Here is a 24,815-nt window from a genome sequence, read left to right on the forward strand (position 1 = left end):
TTACACCTCTGCTGGAGATATAAAATGGTGCAGCCACTATGGAAAACACTTTGCAATTTATCTAAAGCTAAACCCAGATTACAACCCAGCAATTCTACTCATAGATACAAATTCAAGAGTTAAAAACAAAATCTCAAATAGATATCTGCACACCCATGTCCACAGCAGCATTACCCACAATAGCCAAAAGGCAGAAACAACTCAAGTGTCCTTCAACAGATAAAAGGATAAACAAAATTGTGGTCTATACAGACAACAGATTAATGTAAGTGGCTCAGATCACACGCTTGTTATTGCAAAATTCAGACTTAAATTGGAGAAGGAAAAACCACGAGGCCTTTCAGATCAGATCAGATCAGTCCCTCAGTCGTGTCCAACTCTTTGCGACTCCATGAATCGCAGCACGCCAGGCCTCCCTGTCCATCACCAACTCCCGGAGTTCACTCAGACTCACACCCATCGAGTCGGTGATGCCATCCAGCCATCTCATCCTCTGTCGTCCCCTTCTCCTCCTGCCCCCAATCCCTCCCAGCATCAGAGTCTTTTCCAATGAGTCAACTCTTCGCATGAGGTGGCCAAAGGACTGGAGTTTCAGCTTTAGCATCATTCCTTCCAAAGAAATCCCAGGGCTGATCTCCTTGAGAATGGACTGGTTGGATCTCCTTGCAGTCCAAGGGACTCCCAAGAGTCTTCTCCAACACCACACTTCAAAAGCATCAATTCTTCAGTGCTCAGCCTTCTTCACAGTCCAACTCTCACATCCATACATGACCACAGGAAAAACCATAGCCTTGAGTAGACGGACATTTGCTGGCAAAGTAATGTCTCTACTTTTGAATATGCTATCTAGGTGGGTCATAACTTTCCTTCCAAGGAGTAAGCGTCTTTTAATTTCATGGCTGCAGTCACCATCTGCAGTGATTTTGGAGCCCAGAAAAATAAAGTCTGACATTGTTTCCACTGTTTCCCATGAAGTGATGGGACCGGAAGCCATGATCTTCATTTTCTGAATGTTGAGCTTTAAGCCAACTTTTTCACTCTCCACTTTCACCTTCATCAAGAGGCTTTTGAGTTTCTCCTCACTTTCTGCCTTAAGGGTGGTATCATCTGCATATCTGAGGTTATTGATATTTCTCCTGGCAATCTTGATTCCAGCTTGTGTTTCTTCCAGTCCAGCGTTTCTCATGATGTACTCTGCATACAAGTTTATAAATAAACAGGGTGACAATATACAGCCTTGACGAACTCCTTTTCCTATTTGGAACCAGTCTGTTGTTCCATGTCCAGTTCTAACTGTTGCTTCCTGACCTGCATACAGATTTCTCAAGAGGCAGATCAGGTCGGTCTGGTATTCCCATCTCTTTCAGAATTTTCCACAGTTTATTGTGATCCACACAGTCAAAGGCTTTGGCATAGTCAATGAAGCAGAAATAGATGTTTTTCTGGAACTCTCTTGCTTTTTCCATGATCCAGCAGATGTTGGCAATTTGATCTCTGGTTCCTCTGCCTTTTCTAAAACCAGCTTGAACATCAGGAAGTTCACGGTTCACATATTGCTGAAGCCTGGGTTGGAGAATTTTAAGCATTACTTAACTAGCGTGTGAGATGAGTGCAATTGTGCAGTAGTTTGAGCATTCTTTGGCATTGCCTTTCTTTGGGATTGGAATGAAAACTGACCTTTTTCAGTCCTGTGGCCACTGCTGAGTTTTCCAAATTTGCTGGCATATTGAGTGCAGCACTTTCACAGCATCATCTTTCAGGATTTGGAATAGCTCAACTGGAATTCTACCACCAGATTAGATATTCTAATAGATAGTCAGAATATCTATTCTATTCTAACTCAATGAAACTAAGCCATGCCCGTGGGGCAACTCAAGACGGGCGGGTCATGGTGGAGAGGTATGACAGAATGTGGTCCACTGGAGAAGGGAATGGCAAACCACTTCAGTATTCTTGCCTTGAGAACCCCATGAACAGTATGAAAAGGCAAAATGATAGGATACTGAAAGAGAAACTCCCCAGGTCAGTAGGTGCCCAATATGCTACTGGAGATCAGTGGAGAAATAACTCCAGAAAGAATGAAGGGATGGAGCCAAAGCAAAAAGAATACCCAGCTGTGGATGTGACTGGTGATAGAAGCAAGGTCCGAAGCTGTAAAGAGCAATATTGCATAGGAACCTGGAATGTCAGGTCTATGAATCAAGGCAAATTGGAAGTGGTCAAACAAGAGATGGCAAGAGTGAACGTCGACATTCTAGGAATCAGCGAACTCAAATGGACTGGAATGGGTGAATTTAACTCAGATGACCATTATATCTACTACTGTGGGCAGGAATCCCTCAGAAGAAATGGAGTAGCCATCATGGTCAACAAAAGAGTCCAAAATGCAGTACTTGGAAGCAATCTCAAAAATGACAGAATGATCTCTGTTCATTTCCAAGGCAAACCATTCAACACCACAGTATTCCAAGTCTATGCCCCAACCAGTAATGCTGAAGAAGCTGAAGTTGAACGGTTCTATGAAGACCTACAAGACCTTTTAGAACTAACTCCCAAAAAAGATGTCCTTTTCATTATAGGGGACTGGCCTGCAAAAGTAGGAAGTCAAGACACACCTGAAGTAACAGGCAAATCTGGCCCTGGAATACGGAATGAAGCAGGGCAAAGAATACTAGAGTTTTGCCAAGAAAATGCACTATCATAACAAACACCCTCTTCCAACAACACAAGAGAAGACTCTACACATGGACATCACCAGATGGTCAACACCGAAATCAGATTGATTATATTCTTTGTAGCCAAAGATGGAGAAGCTCTATACAGTCAACAAAAACAAGACCAGGAGCTGACTGTGGCTCAGACCATGAACTCCTTATTGCCAAATTCAGACTTAAATTGAAGAAAGTTGGGAAAACCACTAGACCATTCAGGTATGACCTAAATCAAATCCCTTATGATTATACAGTGGAAGTGAGAAATAGATTTAAGGGCCTAGATAGATAGAGTGCCTGATGAGCTATGGAATGAGGTTCGTGACATTGTACAAGAGACAGGGATTGAGACCATCCCCATGGAAAAGAAATGCAAAAAAGCAAAATGGCTGTCTGGGGAAGACTTACAAATAGCTGTGAAAAGAAGAGAAGCGAAAAGCAAAGGAGAAAAGGAAAGATAGAAACATCTGAATGCAGAGTTCCAAAGAGTAGCAAGAAAAGATAAGAAAGCCTTCCTCAGCGATCAATGCAATGAAATAGAGGAAAACAACAGAAGGGGAAAAACTAGAGATCTCTTCAAGAAAATAGGAGATACCAAAGGAACATTTCATGCAAAGATGGGCTCGATAAAGGACAGAAATGGTATGGACCTAACAGAAGCAGAAGATATTAAGAAGAGATGGCAAGAATACACAGAAGAACTGTACAAAAAAGATCTTCACAACCCAGATAATCACGATGGTGTGATCACTGACCTAGAGCCAGACATCCTGGAATGTGTAGTCAAGTGGGCCTTAGAAAGCATCACTACAAACAAAGCTAGTGGAGGTGATAGAATTCCAGTTGAGCTATTCCAAATCCTGAAAGGCCTTTCAGGTAGGACCAAAATCAAATCCCTTACGATTATACAGTAGAAGCGACAAACCGAGTAAAAAAAAAAAGTGACAGATTCAAGGGATTAGTTCTGATAGTGTGTCTGAAGAACTATGTATGGAGGTTCATAACACTGAACAAGTCAGTGATCAAAACCATCCCCAAGAAAAAGAATGCAACAAGGCAAAATCGCTGTTTTGAGGAGGCCTTACAAATAGCTGAGAAAAGAATAGAAGCGAAAAGCAGAGAAAAGGAAAGATATACCCATCTGAATGCAGAGTTCCAAAGAAAAGCAAGGAGAGATAAGAAAGCCTTCCTCAGTGATTAATGCAAAGAAACAGAGGAAAACAACAGAATGGGAAAGACTAGAGATCTCTTCAAGAAAATTAGATATCAAGGGAACATTTCATGCAAAGTAGAGCACAATAAAGGACAGACACAGTATGGATCTAACAGAAGCATACAGTATTAAGAAGAGCTGGCAAGAATACACGGAACTATACAAAAAAATCTTTCCCTGATGCTGGGAAAGATTGAGGGCAGAAGGAGAAGGGGACGACAGAGCATGAGATGGCTGGATGGCATCACCGACTCAATGGACATGGGTTTGGGTAGACTTCAGCAGTTGGTGATGGACAGGGAAGCTTGGCATGCTGCGGTATATGAGATTGCAATGAGTTGGACACGACTGAGCAACTGAACTGAACTGATAGAAAAAAAAGATCTTAATGACCCAGATAACCACAATGGTGTGATCACTAACCTAGAGTCAGACATCCTGGAATGTGAAGTCAAGTGGGCCTTAAGAACTATTACGATGAACAAAGCTACTGCAGGTGACGGAAATACAGATGAGCTATTTCAAATCCTAAAAGATGATGCTGTGAAAGTTCTGGACTCAATATGCCAGCAAATTTGGAAAACTCAGGAGTGGCCACAGGACTGGAAAAGATTAGTTTGCATTCCAATCCCAAAGAAAGGCAATGACAAAGAATGCTCAAACTACAGCACAATTGCGCTCATCACACATGCTAGCAAGGTAGTGCTCAAAATCCTTCAAGCTAGGCTCCACCAGTAGGTGAACTGAGAACTTCCAGATGTATAAGCTGGATTTAGAAAAGGCAGAGGAACCAGAGGTCAAACTGCCAAAGTTCAATGGATCACAGAAAAAGTAAGGGAATTCCAGAAAAACATCTGCTTCATTGACTATGCTTAAATTGTTGACTGTGTTGATCACAACACATGTGAAAAACTCTTAAAGAGTGGTAATACCAGACCACCTTACCTGCCTTCTGAGAAACCTGTATGCAGATCAAGAAACAACAGTTAGAATCGGACATCAAACAGCTGACTGGTTCAAAACTGAGAAAGAAGTACGTTAAGGTTGTACACGGTCACCCTGCTTATTTAACTTATATGCAGAGGACATCAAGTGAAATGCTGGGTTGGATGAATTACAAGCTGGGATCAAGACTGCTGGGAGAAATATCAACAACCTCAGATATGCAGATGACACCACCCTTATGGCAGAAATAGAAGAGGAACTAGAGAGCCTCTTGATGAAAGTGAAAGTGGAGAGTGAAAAAGTTGGCTCAAAGCTCAACATTCAGAAAACTGAGATCATGGCATCTGGTCCAATCACTTTATGGCAAATAGATGAGAGAAAAAAATGGAAAGAGTGACAGACTTTATCTTCTTGGGCTCCAAAATCACTACAGACGGTGACGGTAGCCATGAAATTAAAAGACGCTTACTCCTTGGAAGAAGAATTATGGCAAACCTAGACAGCATATTAGAAAGCAGGGACATCACTTTGCTGACAAAGGTCAGTTTAGTCAAAGCTATGGCTTTTTTCTAGTAGTCATGTACATATGTGAGAAAAGTGAAAGTGAAAATCACTTAGTCATGTCCAACTCTTTGCAACCCCATGGACTATACAGTCTGTGGAATTCTCCAGGCCAGAATACTGAAGTGGGCAGCCTTTCCCTTCTCCAGGGCATCTTCCCAACCCAGGGATCAAACCCAGGTCTCCCTCATTGCAGGCAGATTCTTTACCAGCTGAGCCACAAGGGAATCCCAAGAATACTGGGACTGGGTAGCCCATCCCTTCTCCAGCAGATCTTCCCCACGCAGGAATCGAACCAGGGTCTCCTGAATTGCAGGTGGATTCTTTACCAACTGAACTATCAGGGAAACTGGACCATAAAGAAGGCTGAGGGCTGAAAAATTGATGCCTTTGAGCTGTCACGTTAGAGAAGACTCTTCAGAGTCCCTTGGACAGCAAGGAGCTCAAACAAGTCAATCCTGAAGGAAATGAACCCTGAATATTCAATGCAAGTACTGACGCTGAAGCTGAAGCTCCAATACTTTGGCCACCGGGTGTGAACAGCCAACTCATTGGAAAAGACCCTGATGCTGGGAAAGATTGAGGGCAGGAGGAGAAGGGGTGACATAGGATAACTTGGTGGTGGCTCAGACGGTAAAGAATTTGCCTACAGTGCGGGAGACCTGGGTTCAATCCCTGGATTGGGAAAATTCTTTGGAGGAGGCATGGCAACCCCCTCCAATATTCTTGGCTGGAGAAACCCCATGGACAGAGGAGCCTGACGAGCTGCAGTCCATGGGGCTGCAAAGAATCGGACATGACTGAGTGACTAAGCACAGCACATCGCACTAAAAGAGAATTATCTTTAGATAATTAAACAACAATTATTAAAGACTAACACACAGAATCACGTTGGTGTGATCACTGACCTAGAGCCAGACATCCTGGAATGTGAAATCAAGTGGGCCTTAGAAAGCATCACTACGAACAAAGCTAGCGGAGGTGATGGAATTCCAGTTGAGTTATTTCAAATCCTGAAAGATGATGCTGTGAAAGTGCTGCACTCAATATGCCAGCAAATTTGGAAAACTCAGCAGTGGCCACAGGACTGAAAAAGGTCAGTTTTTATTCCAATCCCAAAGAAAGGCAATGCCAAAGAATGCTCAAATGACCGCACAAGTGCACTCGTTTCACACGCTAGTAAAGTAATGCTCAAAATTCTCCAAACCAGGCTTCAGCAATACGTGAACCGTGAACTTTCAGTTGTTCAAGCTGGTTTTAGAAAAGGCAGAGGAACCAGAGATCAAATGGCCCAAATCCGCTGGATCATGGAAAAAGCAAGAGAGTTCCAGAAAAACATCTATTTCTGCTTTATTGACTATGCCAAAGCCTTTGACTGTGTGGATCACCATAAACTGTGGAAAATTCTGAAAGAGATGGGAATACCAGACCACCTGACCGGCCTCTTGAGAAACCTATATGCAGGTCAGGAAGCAGTTAGAACTGGACATGGAACAACAGACTGGTTCCAAATAGGAAAAGGAGTCCGTCAAGGCTGTATATTGTCACCCTGCTTATTTAACTTATACGCAGAGTACATCATGAGAAACGCTGGGCTGGGCTCGAAGAAGCACAAGCTGGAATCAAGATTGCCGGGAGAAATATCAATAACCTCAGATATGCAGATGACACCACCCTTGTAGCAGAAAGTGAAGAGGAACTAAAAAGCCTCTTGATGAAAGTGAAAGAGGAGTGTGAAAAAGCTGGCTTAAAACTCAACATTCAGAAAATGATGATCATGGCATCTGGTCCCATCACTTCATGGGAAACAGATGGGGAAACAGTGGAAACAGTGTCAGACTTTATTTTTCTGGGCTCCAAAATCACTGCAGATGGTGACTGCAGCCATGAAATTAAAAGACGCTTACTCCTTGGAAGGAAAGTTATGACCAACCTAGACAGCATATTCAAAAGCAGAGACATTACTTTGCCAACATAGGTCCGTCTACTCAAGGCTATGGTTTTTCCTGTGGTCATGTATGGATGTGAGAGTTGGACTGGGAAGAAGGCTGAGCACCGAAGAATTGATGCTTTTGAAGTGTGGTGTTGGAGAAGACTCTTGCGAGTCCCTTGGACTGCAAGGAGATCCAACCAGTCCATTCTCAAGGAGATCAGCCCTGGGATTTCTTTGGAAGGAATGATGCTAAAGCTGAAACTCCAGTCCTTTGGCCACCTCCTGCGAAGAGCTGACTCATTGGAAAATACTCTGATGTTGGGAGGGATTGGGGGCAGGAGGAGAAGGGGACGACAGAGGATGAGATGGCTGGATGGCATCACTGACTCGATGGACGTGAGTCTCAGTGAACTCCGGGAGTTGGTGATGGACAGGGAGGCCTGGCGTGCTGCGATTCATGGGGTCACAAAGAGTCGGACACGACTGAATGACTGAACTGAACTGAACTGAACTGAACACACAGAATCATGAGATTTGGGGGAAACCTGATCATTTCTGCCTCCAGTCTCCTCATTTTACAGGAAACTGAAGTCCAGTAGGTTAAGTGTCTTGTTGAAGTATATACAGCCAGAAAGGAGCACAGCCAAGGCTACACAGCAGGACAATCCGGTTCCCTCAGTGCTGCTCTCCATGACACTTCACACCACTAGAAGCAAATGCCTGAATTCACTGAAGCTGCTAAGCACCAACTGATGTGGGGCTGAAAACAGGAATAGTCAGACTTGAGAGACACCACACTGCCCTTCACCTTACACAGCCAACGGACTCCCTCTCTCATATACACTCTCTGCAAAAAGGTGAAACTAATGGGTTTGTTATAAACTGATGGGCTCCAAATATGTGGATTCCTGACAAGGGTGACCAGTGCATTTTCTTGGCAAAACTCTATTACCCTTTGCCCTGCTTCATTCCGTATTCCAAGGCCAAATTTGCCTGTTACTCCTGGTGTTTCTTGACTTCCTACTTTTGCAGGCCAGTCCCCTGTAATGAAAAGGACATCTTTTTTGGGTGTTAGTTCTAAAAGGTCTTGTAGGTCTTCATAGAACCGTTCAACTTCAGCTTCTTCAGCGTTACTGGTTGGGGCATAGACTTGGAATACTGTGATTTGAATTGTTTGCCTTGGAAACGATCAGAGATCATTCTGTCGTTTTTAAGATTGCATCCAAGTACTACATTTTGGACTCTTTTGTTGACCACGATGGCTACTCCATTTCTTCTGAGGGATTCCTGCCCACAGTAGTAGATATAACGGTCATCTGAGTTAAATTCACCCATTCCAGTCCATTTGAGTTCGCTGATTCCTAGAATGTCGATGTTCACTCTTGCCATCTCGTTTGACCACTTCCAATTTGCCTTGATTCATAGACCTGACATTCCAGGTTCCTATGCAATATTGCTCTTTACAGCATCGGACCTTGCTTCTATCACCAGTCACATCCACAGCTGGGTATTCTTTTTGCTTTGGCTCCATCCCTTCATTCTTTCTGGAGTTATTTCTCCACTGATCTCCAGTAGCATATTGGGCACCTACTGACCTGGGGAGTTTGGTCATAACAAACACCCTCTGCCAACAACACAAGAGAAGACTCTACACATGGACATCACCAGATGGTCAACACCGAAATCAGACTGATTATATTCTTTGCAGCCAAAGATGAAGAAGCTCTATACAGTCAGCAAAAACAAGACCAGGAGCTGACTGTGGCTCAGACCATTAACTCCTTATTGCCAAATTCAGACTTAAATTGAAGAAAGTTGGGAAAACCACTAGACCACTCAGGTATGACCTAAATCAAATCCCTTATGATTATACAGTGGAAGTGAGAAATAGATTTAAGGGCCTAGATCTGATAGACAGAGTGCCTGATGAACTATGGAATGAGGTTTGTGACATTGTACAGGAGACAGGGATCAAGACCATCCCCATGGAAAAGAAATGCAAAAAAGCAAAATGGCTGTCTGGGGAGGCCTTACAAATAGCTGTGAAAAGAAGAGAAGCGAAAAGCAAAGGAGAAAAGGAAAGATATAAACATCTGAATGCAGAGTTCCAAAGAGTAGCAAGAAAAGATAAGAAAGCCTTCCTCAGCGATCAATGCAAAGAAATAGAGGAAAACAACAGAATGGGAAAGACTAGAGATCTCTTCAAGAAAATCAGAGATACCAAAGGAACATTTCATGCGAAGATGGGCTCGATAACGGACAGAAATGGTATGGACCTAACAGAAGCAGAAGACATTAAGAAGAGATGGCAAGAATACACAGAAGAACTGTACAAAAAAGATCTTCATGACCCAGATAATCACGATGGTGTGATCACTGACCTAGAGCCAGACATCCTGAAATGTGAAATCAAGTGGGCCTTAGAAAGCATCACTACGAACAAAGCTAGTGGAGGTGATGGAATTCCAATTGAGCTATTCCAAATCCTGAAAGATGATGCTGTGAAAGTGCTGCACTCAATATGCCAGCAAATTTGGAAAACTCAGCAGTGGCCACAGGACTGAAAAAGGTCAGTTTTTATTCCAATCCCAAAGAAAGGCAATGCCAAAGAATGCTCAAACTGCCGCATAATTGCACTCATTTCACACACTAGTAAAGTAATGCTCAAAATTCTCCAACCCAGGCTTCAGCAATATGTGAACCGTGAACTTCCTGATGTTCAAGCTGGTTTTAGAAAAGGCAGAGGAACCAGAGATCAAATTGCCAACATCCGCTGGATCATGGAAAAAGCAAGAGAGTTCCAGAAAAACATCTATTTCTGCTTTATTGACTATGCCAAAGCCTTTGACTGTATGGATCACAATAAACTGTGGAAAATTCTGAAAGAGATGGGAATACTAAACCACCTGATCTGCCTCTTGAGAAATCTGCATGCAGGTTAGGAAGCAACAGTTAGAACTGGATATGGAACAACAGACTGGTTCCAAATAGGAAAAGGAGTTCGTCAAGGCTGTATATTATCACCCTGTTTATTTAACTTATATGCAGAGCACATCATAAGAAACACTGGACTGGAAGAAACACAAGCTGGAATCAAGATTGCCAGGAGAAATATCAATAACCTCAGATATGCAGATGACGCCACCCTTAGGGCAGAAAGTGAAGAGGAACTCAAAAGCCTCTTGATGAAGGTCAAAGTGGAGAGTGAAAAAGTTGGCTTAAAGCTCAACAGTCAGAAAATGAAGATCATGGCATCCGGTCCCATCACTTCATGGGAAATAGATGGGGAAACAGTGGAAACAGTGTCAGACTTTATTTTTCTGGGCTCCAAAATCACTGCAGATGGTGACTGCAGCCATGAAATTAAAAGACGCTTACTCCTTGAAAGGAAAGTTATGACCAACGTAGATAGCATATTCAAAAGCAGAGACATTACTTTGCCAACAAAGGTCCGTCTACTCAAGGCTATTGTTTTTCCTGTTGTCGTGTATGGATGTGAGAGTTGGACTGGGAAGAAGGCTGAGTGCCGAAGAATTGATGCTTTTGAAGTGTGGTGTTGGAGAAGACTCTTGCGAGTCCCTTGGACTGCAAGGAGATCCAACCAGTCCATTCTCAAGGAGATCAGCCCTGGGATTTCTTTGGAAGGAATGATGCTAAAGCTGAAACTCCAGTACTTTGGCTACCTAATTCGAAGAGGTGACTCATTGGAAAAGACTGTGATGCTGGGAGGGATTGAGGGCAAGAGGAGAAGGGGACGACAGAGGATGAGATGACTGGATGGCATCACGGACTCCATGGACCTGAGTCTGAGTGAACTCCGGGAGTTGGTGATGGACAGGGAGGCCTGGTGTGCTGCTATGCATGGGGTCGCAAAGAGTCGGATACGACTGAGCGACTGATCTGACCAGGGTGAGGGCAAGGGTTACAGAGAGGACAAGTAAAGTCGAGGTACCCAACAGTGAGTTCCTAACCCCGTTCTCTTGGAAGGTTAAGTTAAAGGAAATCTATCAAAAAATACAACAGAAGAAACAAAGACAGAAAAATGTGGATGACCGAACCAGAACCCACTTTCAGTCAATAAGAACATCAGAAAGATAACAGGAAAAAAAGAGGGAGAGAGGAGAGAAAGAAAAAATGCTCAGTGAAATACAAGCTGTTCCACAAGTGAAGGAAATAAGTTTGTCAACTGAAAGAAAACTTCCAGAAAATCTATAGGCTATCAAGAACAAGAATCACATATAACCTCCAACAGTACACTGAAAATATGCAGCAATGCTCTCAAAATTAAGAAAAAAATTATTTCAAACCTAGATTTGACAATCCAACTAAAGATTATGTAAAGACATTTTTTGTCAGTAGAAAGGGTTTAAAATGGAGAAAAGTAGATCAACAAAGCAAGGGTTAGGGGCACTGACCCTCGGCACAGTTGAAAATCTATGGATATTAACAGTCGTCCCCCTGTCCACACACACACTCTGCCTCCAGAACCCGGAATCCTCCATATCCAAGCTTCCACATCCTCATATTTAGCCATAGCACTGCTCTATGTATTCACTGAAAAAAAACACCAAAAAACCCTTCATGTAAGTGGATCTGTGCTGTTCAAACCCAGGCTGTTCAACGAGCAACCGTAATATGTATATTACTCAGAAGTATGACATACAGATGTTTAAGATAGAACAAATAACTATAAGAGCTGTCAAGCTGCCTCTGAGAAGCAAGAAATCGGGGGCGTGGAGTAAAAACCTAGATATAAAACTAAGAAACTAAGATATAAAACTAGATATAAAACTAAGAAAACTAAATAGAAGCCATCAGGGGGAAAAAAATAAAAGTGATATTTTCAATAAAAGCAAAAGCAGGTGTTGCCTATGTGTGCTCAGTCCTGTCCAACTCTTTGAGACCCCATGGACTGTAGCCCGCCAGGTTCCTCTGTCCATAGAATTTTCCAGGCAATAATACTGGAGTGGGCTGCCATTTCCTCCAGAGGAATCTTCCCAACTCAGGGATCGAACTTGCACCTCCTGTGTTGGCAGGCAGATTCTTTACCAACTGCACCACCCACGAAGTCCTAACAAAATCAAAAGCAGGTGTAAAGGAGTAGAAAATGGCAAAACAAAAGACAAAGTGAAGAAATGAGTGGAAGCCTGGGAAGACATATGACTATGGACCCATCACAGCACTTAGAATTTGGATAACCCAGAAAACTGGTCTGTTTCCAACATCACCAGTGTCTGCCTGAAGGCAATGGCACCCCATTCCAGTACTCTTGCCTGGAAAATCCCATGGATGGAGGGCCTGGTAGGCTGCAGTCCATGGGGTCGCTAAGTCGGACACAACTCTGTGACTTCACTTTCACTTTCCACTTTCATGCATTGGAGAAGGAAATGGCAGCCCACTCCAGTATTCTTGCCTGGAGAATCCCAGGGACAGGGGAGCCTGTTGGGCTGCCGTCTATGGGGTCGCACAGGGTTGGACACGAGTGAAGCAACTTAGCAGCAGCAGCAGCACACACACCCTAATCTTTTTATACTCTTCACAGCTAGGGTCTCTGTTCCCTCCACCATCTCCCTCCCAACCTGTCCAAAGCACCATGTTTTGTCATTTCACTTACACCCACGATTACAGCATTACTATCATGTGTTGCAAAGTTTTTTTTATTCTGTTGTTTCAGTTGCTAAGTTATGTCCGACTCTTTGGACCCCATGGGCTACAGCCCACCAGGATTCTCTGTCCATGGGATTTCCCAGGAAATACTGGAATGGGTAGTCATTTCCTTCTTCATGGGATCTTCCCAACACAGAGATCAAGCCCAAGTCTCCTGCACTGGCAGGTGGATTCTTTACCACTGACCTACCTGGGAAGCCAGGAAGACCTAATATACTCTTACCAAAGTCTAATTTAAAAGTTTCACAGTTCATTTCTTGAGGTTAATCAGGATCCAGAGGGCAAGGTACCTTTCTACTCTGAACACCCATCCCCGATTCCTGGAGATACACCCCAGGACCTCCTGAGAAGCAAGCCTTTATCAACTCTGCACCTGAGGCCTCCCTCAGTGTCCTGCTATTTTAGTGTGTGTGCTTAATCTTTCAGTCGTGTCCAACACTTGTGACCTCAGAGACTGTAGCCTGCCAGGCTCCTCTGTCCATGGGATTCTCCAGGCAAGAATACTGGAGTGGGTTGCCATTTCCTTCTCCAGGGGATCCTCTGGACAAAGGAATTAAACCCCGGTCTCCCACACTGCAGGCAGACTCTTTACTAAGTTACCAGGGAAGCCCCACGAAGCAACTGAAACAGAACAAATAAAAACTTTGCTATTTTAGCACCAGATCTTAAACAGCTGAATCTGGGGATTCTTTTTACTCTCTGCTTCTAGGTGGGCCTAGGACCTTGTCCTGCAGTGTGTCCAGGACACTGGCTATCCAAGTTTTCTCCTGATGTTCATTAGCTATCCTTCAGCTTGTACAACAACTGTGACTCCAAGCATAGCAGAAGCGCTTCTCCTGCAGGAAGTGGAATCGGTTCCCCAGTGGCTGTCCCCTAACCCTCTTTTCTGCCACCAGAAGCCTTTCTTCCCGGTCTATGTCCTTGAGATCCAAGTATCAGGCTGCTAAATTTCAGGGACCTACCTTTGGGCTGTCTCTCAGAATATACGGTCCAACTATAGCTAGATAAAGGATGTTCACTCCTTGAATTATCATTTTAAACATTTCCATTATGATTAAAGCATCTCTTTTAGGTCTCTATCTGGGACCCAAAGTTATCTACTACACTTGCTAATCAATATCCCACTGAAGTCCCCAGGTTCAAAAGTCAATGATTTCTCCTTGTCTGAAGAAAAACATCTGATTATAATACTCTTTATAAATGTAAAAGAGGTGACAATAATAACCAATCCTTAAAGTTTTGTGCCCACTCTTCTTTACTGACAGAAAAGTTCCCTAGTTCAAAGAACATTCTAATTCCTGTCTAGACAGTGGTTTTTAAGGCTTTGGAGAGCCAGGGTGCCCACTAAAAATTTCTTAAAAGCGCTAAACTTGCTTTAGAAGAAAAAAAACCGGCCAAATCAGTTTCAGAGGCAGAGAACGTTTAATGAGCTTCTGTTTTTGACTCTGGTAGGTACATTTGTATTCACAGCTATGCCAGCAGCTGGAAGTTACAATCTGAAGGTTGGCACCTATTCCCCTCCTCCAGAGGCACAGACTGTAACCCACTCCATACTTCTAAAAGAAAGAAATCACACCCACTGACAAAATCCTGCTGAGCTACCATGTGTCCCCGGAAAAGTATCTTTAATCTCCCCAGGTCCTAATAGCCATAGGGCTGTCGGGAGCACAAAGTAAAATAATACATGCCTAATATGTGGTATGGAGAAGGCAATGGCACCCTATTCCAGTACTCTTGCCTGGAAAATCCCACGGACGGAGGAGCCTGGTGGGCTGCAGTCCATGAGGTCACTAAGAGTCGGACACGACTGAGTGACTTCACTTTCACTTTTCACTTTCATGCATTGGAGAAGGAAATGGCAACCCACTCCAGTGTTCTTGCCTGGAGAATTCCAGGGACGGGGGAGCCTGGTGGGCTGCCGTCTATGGGGTCGCACAGAGTCGGACACGACTGAGGTGACTTAGCAGTATGTGGTAACCAAGACACTATTACGATGCCGTTACAATCCTGACTGTGCGCTGGTTTTGTTTTTAATTTCCTCATACATCTTTATTCGCATAGGCTCCGGCCCAGAACACCTGGAATGACTGTCCCTGTAACAGCCACATCTACTGAGAGCTTACCACGTGCCAAGCACTACCTTAAATGTTTATCATAGCCCATCCGAAAAACTCCTATCGATACCCTAATTCCCAACCTATTATTAAAATAAGCGGCAGTTGTCTCGAATCCCACAGCGCGTGCTTGGCGGAGCTGCGACTCGGCCCTTGGCAGCGACTTCGGGTCCGGCGCCCCCTCCGCCCACCCCCTGGCATCAAGGTCCGCGGGATCCGCTGGGCACCCAGCTCCCTATCTACGCCGGAGATAGCAAAGTACCCCGCGAGGCATCGTCGGAAGGCCACAGAATCTATCCCAGAAACAAGGCCCGGAAGGAAATTTAGAACCCCCGGGACTCCTTTGAAAAACAGAATGCCCGGAAAGCAGCTTCCAAAGCGGTGAGTGAGAGGCGGCGGGGCGGCTGCGCCTCGGCGTGGAGCCCAGGCCGCCCGAGCTACGGGAACGAAAAGCAGGAAACGAAAGAGGAAGAACAGCAACACAGAGCGCCAACGCCCGCCCGCCGCCGGCCGGCCGGCCGCGCCTCAGCGGGAGCCATGGCGTCGCCGCCGTGGGCCCGCCCGGAGGCCGTGGCCCCGGCCCGCTCACCTCCCGGGGTGACGGCGCTGAGCCCTGCACCGAAGCGATGTGTCGATCCACGTCGGCCTTGCTGCGCCTCATCGTGCCGCCGACTGGGCTCTGGGTAACGAACGCCAGCGCCGAGGCCGCAGCGGGCGCAGTCGTCTCGGGAGCGCGCCGCCCGAAGGTCCGTGACGCAGCGCCGTCGCCGGAGAGAGGGCGACGCTCCTGCGTGGGTGCGTGCATGCGTGAGGACTGCGTCAATCCTGTGCGCCGCACAGACCCGCGGGCGCCGGCGCGCGGAGGTGACTGCGCTTGCGCAGCGCGGGAATGCGAAGCTCGAGGGATGTGTGACGCGGTTGAAAGCGCTTAAAGATGACAAGGGCCGGTAGCAGCTGCGTACGGAAATAACTCGCCCGCAGGCTGTTGAGTCGGGCGGACTGTTCCCCGTACTGACGTCACGCCGCGGCGCCAGTCGGCTGCATCTAAGCGCTCTTTTGGAATTTGAATTTTTCGGGCGTGGTTTTAAGACAAGTTGTAGAAAATGTTTTCAGTAGTAAAATGATCACATCCTGTGTATACAGGGAGTTCAGGATTTATGGTTATGGATACTTTTTATCCTTTTTAAATAGTTTTATTCAACACTTAGAACTAATCTGGCCTCTTACATGCTATCCTTTTTGATTTTTCCATTTTTCCAAATTTTCTACAGTGAGCAATTATTTCGTTTATAAAGAGGGAAACCAGCATGGTGTGTTTTGTTTCAGGTTTGTTGGATGTGAATAAGGGTGGCTGGTCTGGGAGGGTACCTGGTCCAGGTCCCAGCTAACGTTAGCTAATCTAAGGGATGGTCTAATCTAAGGGCGAGTCCCTCTGCTGGTTTCCTTGGTAAATAATGAGCCAACAGGAGGTCAAGTCGTCTCTAATTGGTAGTATCCCTTTCCCCAAGGGAGCGAGCCTGCTCCTATGTCCTGCTACACACCTGGGGATGTTGCTCCAGGACCTCGCTTCAGATGGGTAAGCTCCTGTCGCCGACTCTGGGCTTTTAGTCTTGAACCTGGGCAAGGCCTGTGGCCTGCAGCTCAGCATCACATGTACTGACTTATTCTCCCAACAACTTAATGAAGGTACTGTTATTTGTTCTTATGCTCAGGTGGACAGATAGGAAACGGAGGGTGTGAACAGTAAAGCAGCCTTGCCAAGCATACCTTGGCAAGCACATAAAATTACTACCTTAATCTGTTTTAGTTGAATATACTGAAAAGGAGTAAGCGAAAGAGGAAAAGCACAGAGGGACTTGAGATGAAAAAACCCTCGATTTTGATCAGCAATGGATGCCTTTGCTCGATGCTAGGTGCCTGCATGTCAGTTCAATTAATTCAGAAGTTGAGGACTCAAGATTAATCAGGTAAAACTCTGGCTGATAAAAAATGTCATAAGCCAGGATGAGAAACTTTAAACATAGAGTTCTATGTGTCACTCTTGGCTTTCTCTCTCCCGCCCTAATGAGCAGTGTGCCTTACACATTAACTGCTAAGTCGTGTCAGTCTGGACCCCCTCAAAGATGGGAGTGCCTGCTCCAAAGTAGAGGGCTTTTCTTATAACTTTCTTCTGAGCTAGCAACATTACTTCTTAAAAGAATAGTGCTCCTTCCCACCTCTGCAGGGGGTTGTGATGAACCTGCTCACCTGGGCTGAGTTTCCTCCATTAACTTTATGCAAAATGTCAGTAAGTCATTTTAATTGACGTTCCTTCCTTGAAAATGTGGAACACAAAAGTAGAAAGTCAAGAGATAACTGGAGTAACAGGCAAATTTGGCCTTGGAGTATAGAATGAAGCAGGGCAAAGGCTAATAGTTTTGCCAAGAGAATGCACTAGTCATAGCAAACACCCTTTTTCAACAACACAAGAGAAGATTACACATGGACATCAACAGATGGTCAACACTAAAATCAGATTGATTATATTCTTTGCAGCCAAAGATGGAGAAGCTCTATACAGTCAGCAAAAACAAGACTGGGAGCTGACTGTGGCTCAGATCATGAACTCCTTATTGCCAAATTCAGACTTAAAGAAAGTAGGGAAAACCACTAGACCATTCAGGTATGACCTAAATCAAATCCCTTATGATTATACAGTGGAAGTAAGAAATAGATTTAAGGGACTAGATCTGATGGACAGAGTGCCTGATGAACTATGGATGGAGGTTCATGACATTGTACAGGAGACAGGGATCAAGACCATCCCCAAGAAAAAGAAACGAAAAAAAGCAAAATGGCTGTCTGAGGAGGCCTTACAAATAGCTGTGAAAAGAAGAGAAGCCAGAAAGCAAAGGAGAAAAGAAAAGATATACCCATTTGAATGCAGAATTCCAAAGTATAGCAAGGAGAGATAAGAAAGCCTTCCTCAGTGATCAGTGAAAAGAAATAGAGAAAAACAACAGAATGGGAAAGACTAAAGATCTCTTCAAGAAAATTAGATACCAAGGGAACATATCATGCAAAGATGGGCTCAATAAAGGACAGAAATGGTATGGACCTAACAGAAGCAGAAGATATTAAGAAGAGGTGGCAAGAATACACAGAAGAACTGTACAAAAAAGATCTTCACGACCCAGATAATCACAATGGAGTGATCACTCATCTAGAGACAGACATCCTGGAATGTTAAGTCAAGTGGGCCTTAGGAAGCATAACTACAAACAAAGCTAGTGGAGGTGATGGAATTCCAGTTGAGCTATTTCAAATCCTGAAAGATGATGCTGTGAAAATGCTGCACTCAAAATGCCAGCAAATTTGGAAAACTCAGAAGTGGCCACAGGACTGGAAAAGGTGAGTTTTCATTCCAATCCCAAAGAAAGGCAATACCAAAGAATGTTCAAACTATTGCACATGCTAGTAAGGTAATGTTCAAAATTCTCCAAGCCAGGCTTCAACAGTACATGAACCGTGAACTACCAGATGTTCAAGCTGGTTTTAGAAAAGGCAGAGGAACCAGAGATCAAATTGCCAATATCTGCTGGATCATCAAAAAAGCAAGCGTTCCAGAAAAACATCTATTTCTGCTTTATTGACTATGCGTATCACAACAAACTGTGGAAAATTCTGAAAGAGATGGGAATACCAGACGACCTGACCTGCCTCTTGAGAAATCTGTATGCAGGTCAGGAAGCAACAGTTAGAACTGGACATGGAACAACAGACTGGTTCCAAGTAGGAAAAGGAGTACATCAAGGCTGTATATTGTCACCCTGCTTAACTTCTATGCAGAGTACATCATGAGAAACCCTGGGCTGGATAGAGCACAAGCTGGAATCAAGACTGCTGGGAGAAATATCAATAACTTCAGATATGCAGATCACACCACCATTATGGCAGAAAGTGAAGAACTAAGGAGCCTCTTAGTTGGCTTAAAACTCAACGTTCAGAAAACTAAGATCATGGCATCTGGTTCCATCACTTCATGGCAAATAGATAGGGAAACAGTGACAGACGTTATTTTCTTGGGCTCCAAAATCACTGCAGATGACTGCAGCCATGAAATTAAAAAAATGTTTACTCCTTGGAAGAAAAGTTATGACTAACCTAGACAGCATATTAAAAAGCAGAGACGTTACTTTGCCAACAAAGGTCTGTCTAGTCAAGGCTATGGTTTTTCCAGTAGTCATATATGGATGGGAGTTGGACTGTAAGGAAAGCTGATTGCCGAAAAATCAATGCTTTTGAACTGTGTTGTTGGAGAAGACTCTTGAGAGTCCCTTGGACTGCAAAGAGTTCCAACCAGTTCATCCTAAAGGAAATCAGTCCTGAATATTCATTGGCAGGACTTATGTTGAAGCTGAAACTCCAATACTTTGGCTACCTGATGCCAAGAGCTGACTCATTTGAAGAGATCCTGATGCTGGGAAAGGACTGAAGGAGGGAGAAGGGGACGACAGAGAATGAGATGGTTGGATGGCATCACCGACTCAATAGATATGAGTTTGAGTAAACTCTGGGAGTTGATGATGGACAGGGAGGCCTGGTGTGCTGCAGTCCATGGGGTTGCAAAGAGTCGGACACGACTGAGTGACTGAACTGAACTGAATCGACATCTAACAGGTGGGACAGTTCTCAGGGCTTCTGAGAATCGGCTTCCCAGGTTACAATCCTCAGTTTGGCTCGAATAAAATTTCTTTTGTTCTTCTTACATTGATTATTCAATTTTCATCGACTGTTGTCTCACTGTTTCATCGACTGCTGAGTTTTGAGAGGACTTTAGGTATTCTGACTGCAAGTTCTTTCAAACATGTGATTGGGGAACATATCCTCCCAGTCTGTAGTTTGTTATTTCATTATAACTCACCAGCATCTTCCACTAAGGAGACAGTTTTTGATTTTGATAAATTGCAACTTGTCAGTTCTTTTGTTTTCTGAATCATGCTTTTGCTGTGGCAGAAGAACTCATGACCCCTGGTCACAAAGGTTTTCTTTTGTCTCACACTTTATATTTAGATACATGACCCACTTTGAGTTCATCTTTTCAGTAAGTGGAAGGCTTATGTCAGGAGCCTTTTTTGTGCATCTGGATGTCCAATTGCTTCAGCACTACCCCTTCTCCATTAAATTGCCATGGAACCTCAAAAGGCCTCCTTGACATCACAGTCCTCAGCAGGTGTCAGGATTAAGTAACATGGTGTCACCCCAAGGAAGATACCCTGTGAACACAGAGGCTGTTCGATTTTTTTTTTTTAACATGGATTTAGATACAGCACTACTTAAACTTTGTTACAGAAAAAACTACAAACGTAATAGTTTAAAGCGGCTTTTTTTTAAAAAAAGTTGAGGCATAACTGACATGTAATTTGTTAGTCTCAGGTGTACAACATAATGATTCCACGTTTGTACACATTGCAAAATGATCACAATGTCTAGTTAACATTGGTCATCATGCAGTTACAAAATTTTTTCTTGTAATCAGAACTTTTAAGATCTATTCTCTTAGCAATTTTCAAATATGTAATACATATTAATAACTATAGTCACCATGCTGTACATGACATCTCTATGAATTATTTATAACTGGAAGTTTGTGTCTCATGACCCTCTCTACCCATTTTGCCCACCCTCATCCCCTACCCCCTGCCCCCTGCCGCTGACAGCCACCAATCTGTTCTCTGTATCAATGAGCTTGGTTTTTTAAATTATTCCACATGTAAGTGAGATCATACAATATTTGTCTTTCTCTGACTTTTTAGCAGTGTCCTATCCATGCTGTTGTAAATAGCAAGATGACTTATCTGTGGCTGAATAATATTCCATTGTTACACAGACTACATTTTCTCATTCATTCTTCCCTTAGTGGACACTTCGGTTGTTTCCAAAATGGCTTTCTTAAGCATTAGTCCTATATCCTCATGGTTCCATGTCTCAAAGCCGTTCAAGTTAAGCAAAACACAACAGTTATTCTTAACAATATGAGCATTTATTAAGCACCAAGAGTATACTGCACTGGTTGCTATATAAAAACATAATTATTGACATAGTGTCCCTGCCACAGAGTTTACCATCGAAAATGAAATACAGCAATGCCATAAGCCAACTTCAAAATTTCCTTAATTTAGAAATTGCTATTTTGGCAAACAAGGCAAAAATGACCTACCATCAGTTACAATGTGAGTAAGATGTAAAGAATGTTTGACTCGTACCCAGACATTTTCCCAAGTATATTAGGCTTGATAAGGAAAAGAGCACTTAGAAATGTAGTAAACAATGAATTATTTCAAATGCCTTGTAGGATTTTAAGCAAAGATTTGTTCACTAGCCTGAGCTTCTCCCTTCTGGGAGGAAGCCATGTGAAACTAAGCAAGTCCATCCTCTCATCCACTGACAACCGTCTACTCCTTACTCCTGGTAAGAGTGAGGGCTCATTGATCCCCTGCAGGGGGCAGGGAGTGTGTGTCTGGATAAAACACCCCATGGCCTTGGAGGATTCAAGGGGCAAACTTGCAGGAAATACAAAGTCATATTTTATGAGAGAGGTGAGCAGCAGGACCTCTGGGCACAGGAGAGACATGAACCCTGTAGTGATTCAGCCCATGCCTCTTCCCAGTGATTAGAAACAGGTAAGTGGGCGCTTTCTGCTCTGGATTTCCTGTGTGGAGCATTCCTGGAGCATTTAGGAATTTAGCATCAAGACCCCAGACTGCAGATCCTACACTGTATCCACCGTACAGTATTTAATAAATACTTTAAAGATTTTTGTTGCTGGTCATGTATTAGCTGACAAAGGCACGCTGAAGGGAATTTGATTCTTGCTGTCAGATGCAAAGACTGTTCAGACTTCTGAACACAGTCTTAAAGTATATATTATTTTCTATCACTGATCATTCTTTGAACTCTAAAAGAGCACTAAAAAAAATTAATTGGTTATAAATTAAAAACTGAAATACAATTTAAAGTGCATGCACAAGTATTTAAAAATACATGCATACAAATATCTTAATGGCAGACTGGTAGCATCCTGAGATTTTTTTTTTTAATGGCAAAATAACATTTCAGCAATTTTTTGAAAATACCAATAATTTTCCCCTTAGAAGCCCATCTTTGCTACTTTCTTTTACATGATAACATAGTAGCAGCAACATTTAAAAAATGTTCACAAAATTCTCTTTGCATATAGGTTTATGGAGAAAGACATCCAGAAACTTTAAGATAAAACTTTGCAAAATAAAATAATTCACTACATTTGGCCTAAAGTTGATACTTAACCACCACTCTTCCAATTTAAGTGTTACTTATACCTCCTACATACAGTAAATAAAATCTAACTATAAGATTTGTAATGAAAAACTTGAAACACATATCAACATAATTCTCCTAATTAAGATCACAAATTAATTTCAATGTGTTTCCCCAAAAAGAAGAAAAAATTTTTAATAATCATAGCTGTGGTAAATGAATTTGAGTTTACAAATCTCATTCAATGCACTTGTTTTTAGTTTGTAAGGTATGAAACAGCTAGAACTCCTGATTATGTATTTTTCTAAGGCAAGGCAAGTTTATTTATATAAAGCATAGATATTAGCATGGTTATAAAGGCAATATGATCAATACATAAACATTCATGTTTTTAAGTGATACATTCCAAACTACTTAACATTTAATTTCATGTCCTATTCTAAGACTGCATCTGTGATCTTAAACTTCAAAGTATAATTGCTGTAATACATGAAAAAATACTTCATTTTTCCAGTATTGTAAAGTATACTGTATTTTCAAATACCTAGTATAAATTTTTTTTGCACAAAATTTTAAAAAGAATATTATTAGCTAGCTATAACTACCATGATGTAACTATATAAAGAAGTTCACAAAGGAGAATAAAAATTAAAACTAAGCTTAATAATTATTGCATTTAACCATAACAAAAAAGTCCCCAAATCAAGTAGTTCTGAATACACTTGTTTCTTATATGAGTAATGTGTATATTCATTTTAAAGTCACTAGTTTGATAAACACACTAAGATTCTGTGAGATATGGTTTTCTTTTTTATATCCTCCCCAACTGCAGTTGTAATTAATTTTCTTTCGAATACAAAGTAAATAATGTTTATATTTTTTTATCTGAGTCATGTAAAAACTGACTCCTTTCATTTTTAAAAGTTATATTTAATATTTTGGACCTTAATTAAAATTTAACATTTAACCATGTTTCTTTTTCTATTATGTATCATCTACATTTCAACAAACTGATAAGGGTTATTAACAAAGGCAAATCTTGATTGCATCCATGTTTTAAATATGATGACAGAAACTTTTTTTCTCTTTAATGAGAAAAAGGAGATGAAGAACACCAATAGGTGTTCAATAGGTCCTCTTCGCTCTCAACTATTTTGAGACACAACTTTAAGACAGGGTGCATCAGGTCAGGCAATGTTGTGATCTCTTATCTTTGCATAGAAGAGAAAAAATAAAGGAAGTTATTTCCTTCCTAAGGTCTCAGCTAGCTTCTTAAGTCTTTTCTTCAGCTCCAACGGAAATTTCTCATAGCACTTCTTACAGACTGGCTTCATGTCAAACTCCACAAATTTATTCCTAAAGTTAATAATAATAAAAAAAATATTAGTGGAAATGTATTCACATTTGTATACAGACATACAGATAATGTGCAGTAATTTTATTGAAGTAAATGAAGACACTATGCATATTACAACTATATTCATATTAGCAAAAAACTGTAATTCTAATCTCAATTCTAATCATTATGGTAAACATAAACTACAATACCATTTGAAGAAAGTTGCCCTTATAAACTGATCTTGTACAATGATCTGTATGATACAGAATGCTGATTACATTTTAGTCTGTGCTAAGTATGCAGGGAATCTAACGTGAATAAAACTCAGATAAAGTCAATCATGTTTTAAAATACTGTGAGAACACTTTTAAAAAATAGTTATTCAGAGCAAAGAACTCTATCTCTCTGATAAGACTGATTCTCTTTATTGAAGGTGTAGGTATCTCATGTAGTATTTTACATAGTGGAGCTATGAGGCTTCATCTTGCCTGGCCTCCCATCCCAACAATGATCATCTTCAAAAAGAAAAACCTAAACTAACATCTAAGTTACTTTGGTTGGCTGTCTCACAGAAAATTCAAGAGTGCCGGTGGACCGTGTGGCCTGTGGTCACATCTGTGATCAGTGTGTATACGGAGAACTCAATTCTTTAAAAGCCAGGACAGCACACACCCTCAATTCACTTGTACAATTCCAGCAAGTGTTGAGAAGGCCTCCTAGCTATGGGTGATGCATTTCCAGTTGACAGCTATTAGCGCTCATAGCTGTTGAGATCGTGGGTCCCTAATTGTGAACGGAACAAATGCAGAACTTTCTAACTAGTTCGATTTCTGTGAAATTACATCTAGGAAATGTGTGGGACAAGTCCAGTGATACACTGTTATCTGTTACAATTATTACATCTGTTGATACAATTTTAAAGAACAAAAATAACAAAGTTAAATCCTGACCACATATTTAAAATGAAAAACCTTTTTTTTAAACACCATGTGAGAATTATTTTCTGATTTTTTCCCAGAGATCCTAATGATGACAGTAATTCAAATGTTATGTT

At 42.4% G+C, this 24,815-nt stretch overlaps 2 protein-coding genes across 10 annotated transcripts in view; both read right to left on the bottom strand.

Moving 5' to 3' along the window:
• LOC129623138 (E3 SUMO-protein ligase RanBP2-like) overlaps nt 1-15,974 on the bottom strand; it is a 65,074-nt gene extending 49,100 nt beyond the window's left edge. For 2 of the 3 annotated variants that reach the window (XM_055540236.1, XM_055540235.1), the window contains exon 1: nt 15,734-15,974. In XM_055540236.1, the coding sequence (XP_055396211.1) occupies nt 15,734-15,949 (216 nt within the window). In that variant the 5' untranslated portion in view covers nt 15,950-15,974. The remainder of the gene's footprint in view (nt 1-15,733) is intronic. The other variant, XM_055540237.1, reaches the window with a different exon arrangement.
• Nucleotides 15,975-21,144: 5,170 nt separating this feature from the next.
• The window catches only part of LIMS1 (LIM zinc finger domain containing 1), an 82,277-nt gene continuing 78,606 nt past the window's right edge, over nt 21,145-24,815 (bottom strand). For all 7 annotated transcript variants that reach the window (XM_055540243.1, XM_055540244.1, XM_055540245.1 and 4 more), the window contains one exon: nt 21,145-23,778. In XM_055540243.1, the coding sequence (XP_055396218.1) occupies nt 23,664-23,778 (115 nt within the window). In that variant the 3' untranslated portion in view covers nt 21,145-23,663. The remainder of the gene's footprint in view (nt 23,779-24,815) is intronic.

The sequence above is a fragment of the Bubalus kerabau genome, chromosome 11, assembly GCF_029407905.1.
Source record: "Bubalus kerabau isolate K-KA32 ecotype Philippines breed swamp buffalo chromosome 11, PCC_UOA_SB_1v2, whole genome shotgun sequence".
Classification (NCBI taxonomy): Eukaryota; Metazoa; Chordata; class Mammalia; order Artiodactyla; family Bovidae; genus Bubalus; species Bubalus kerabau.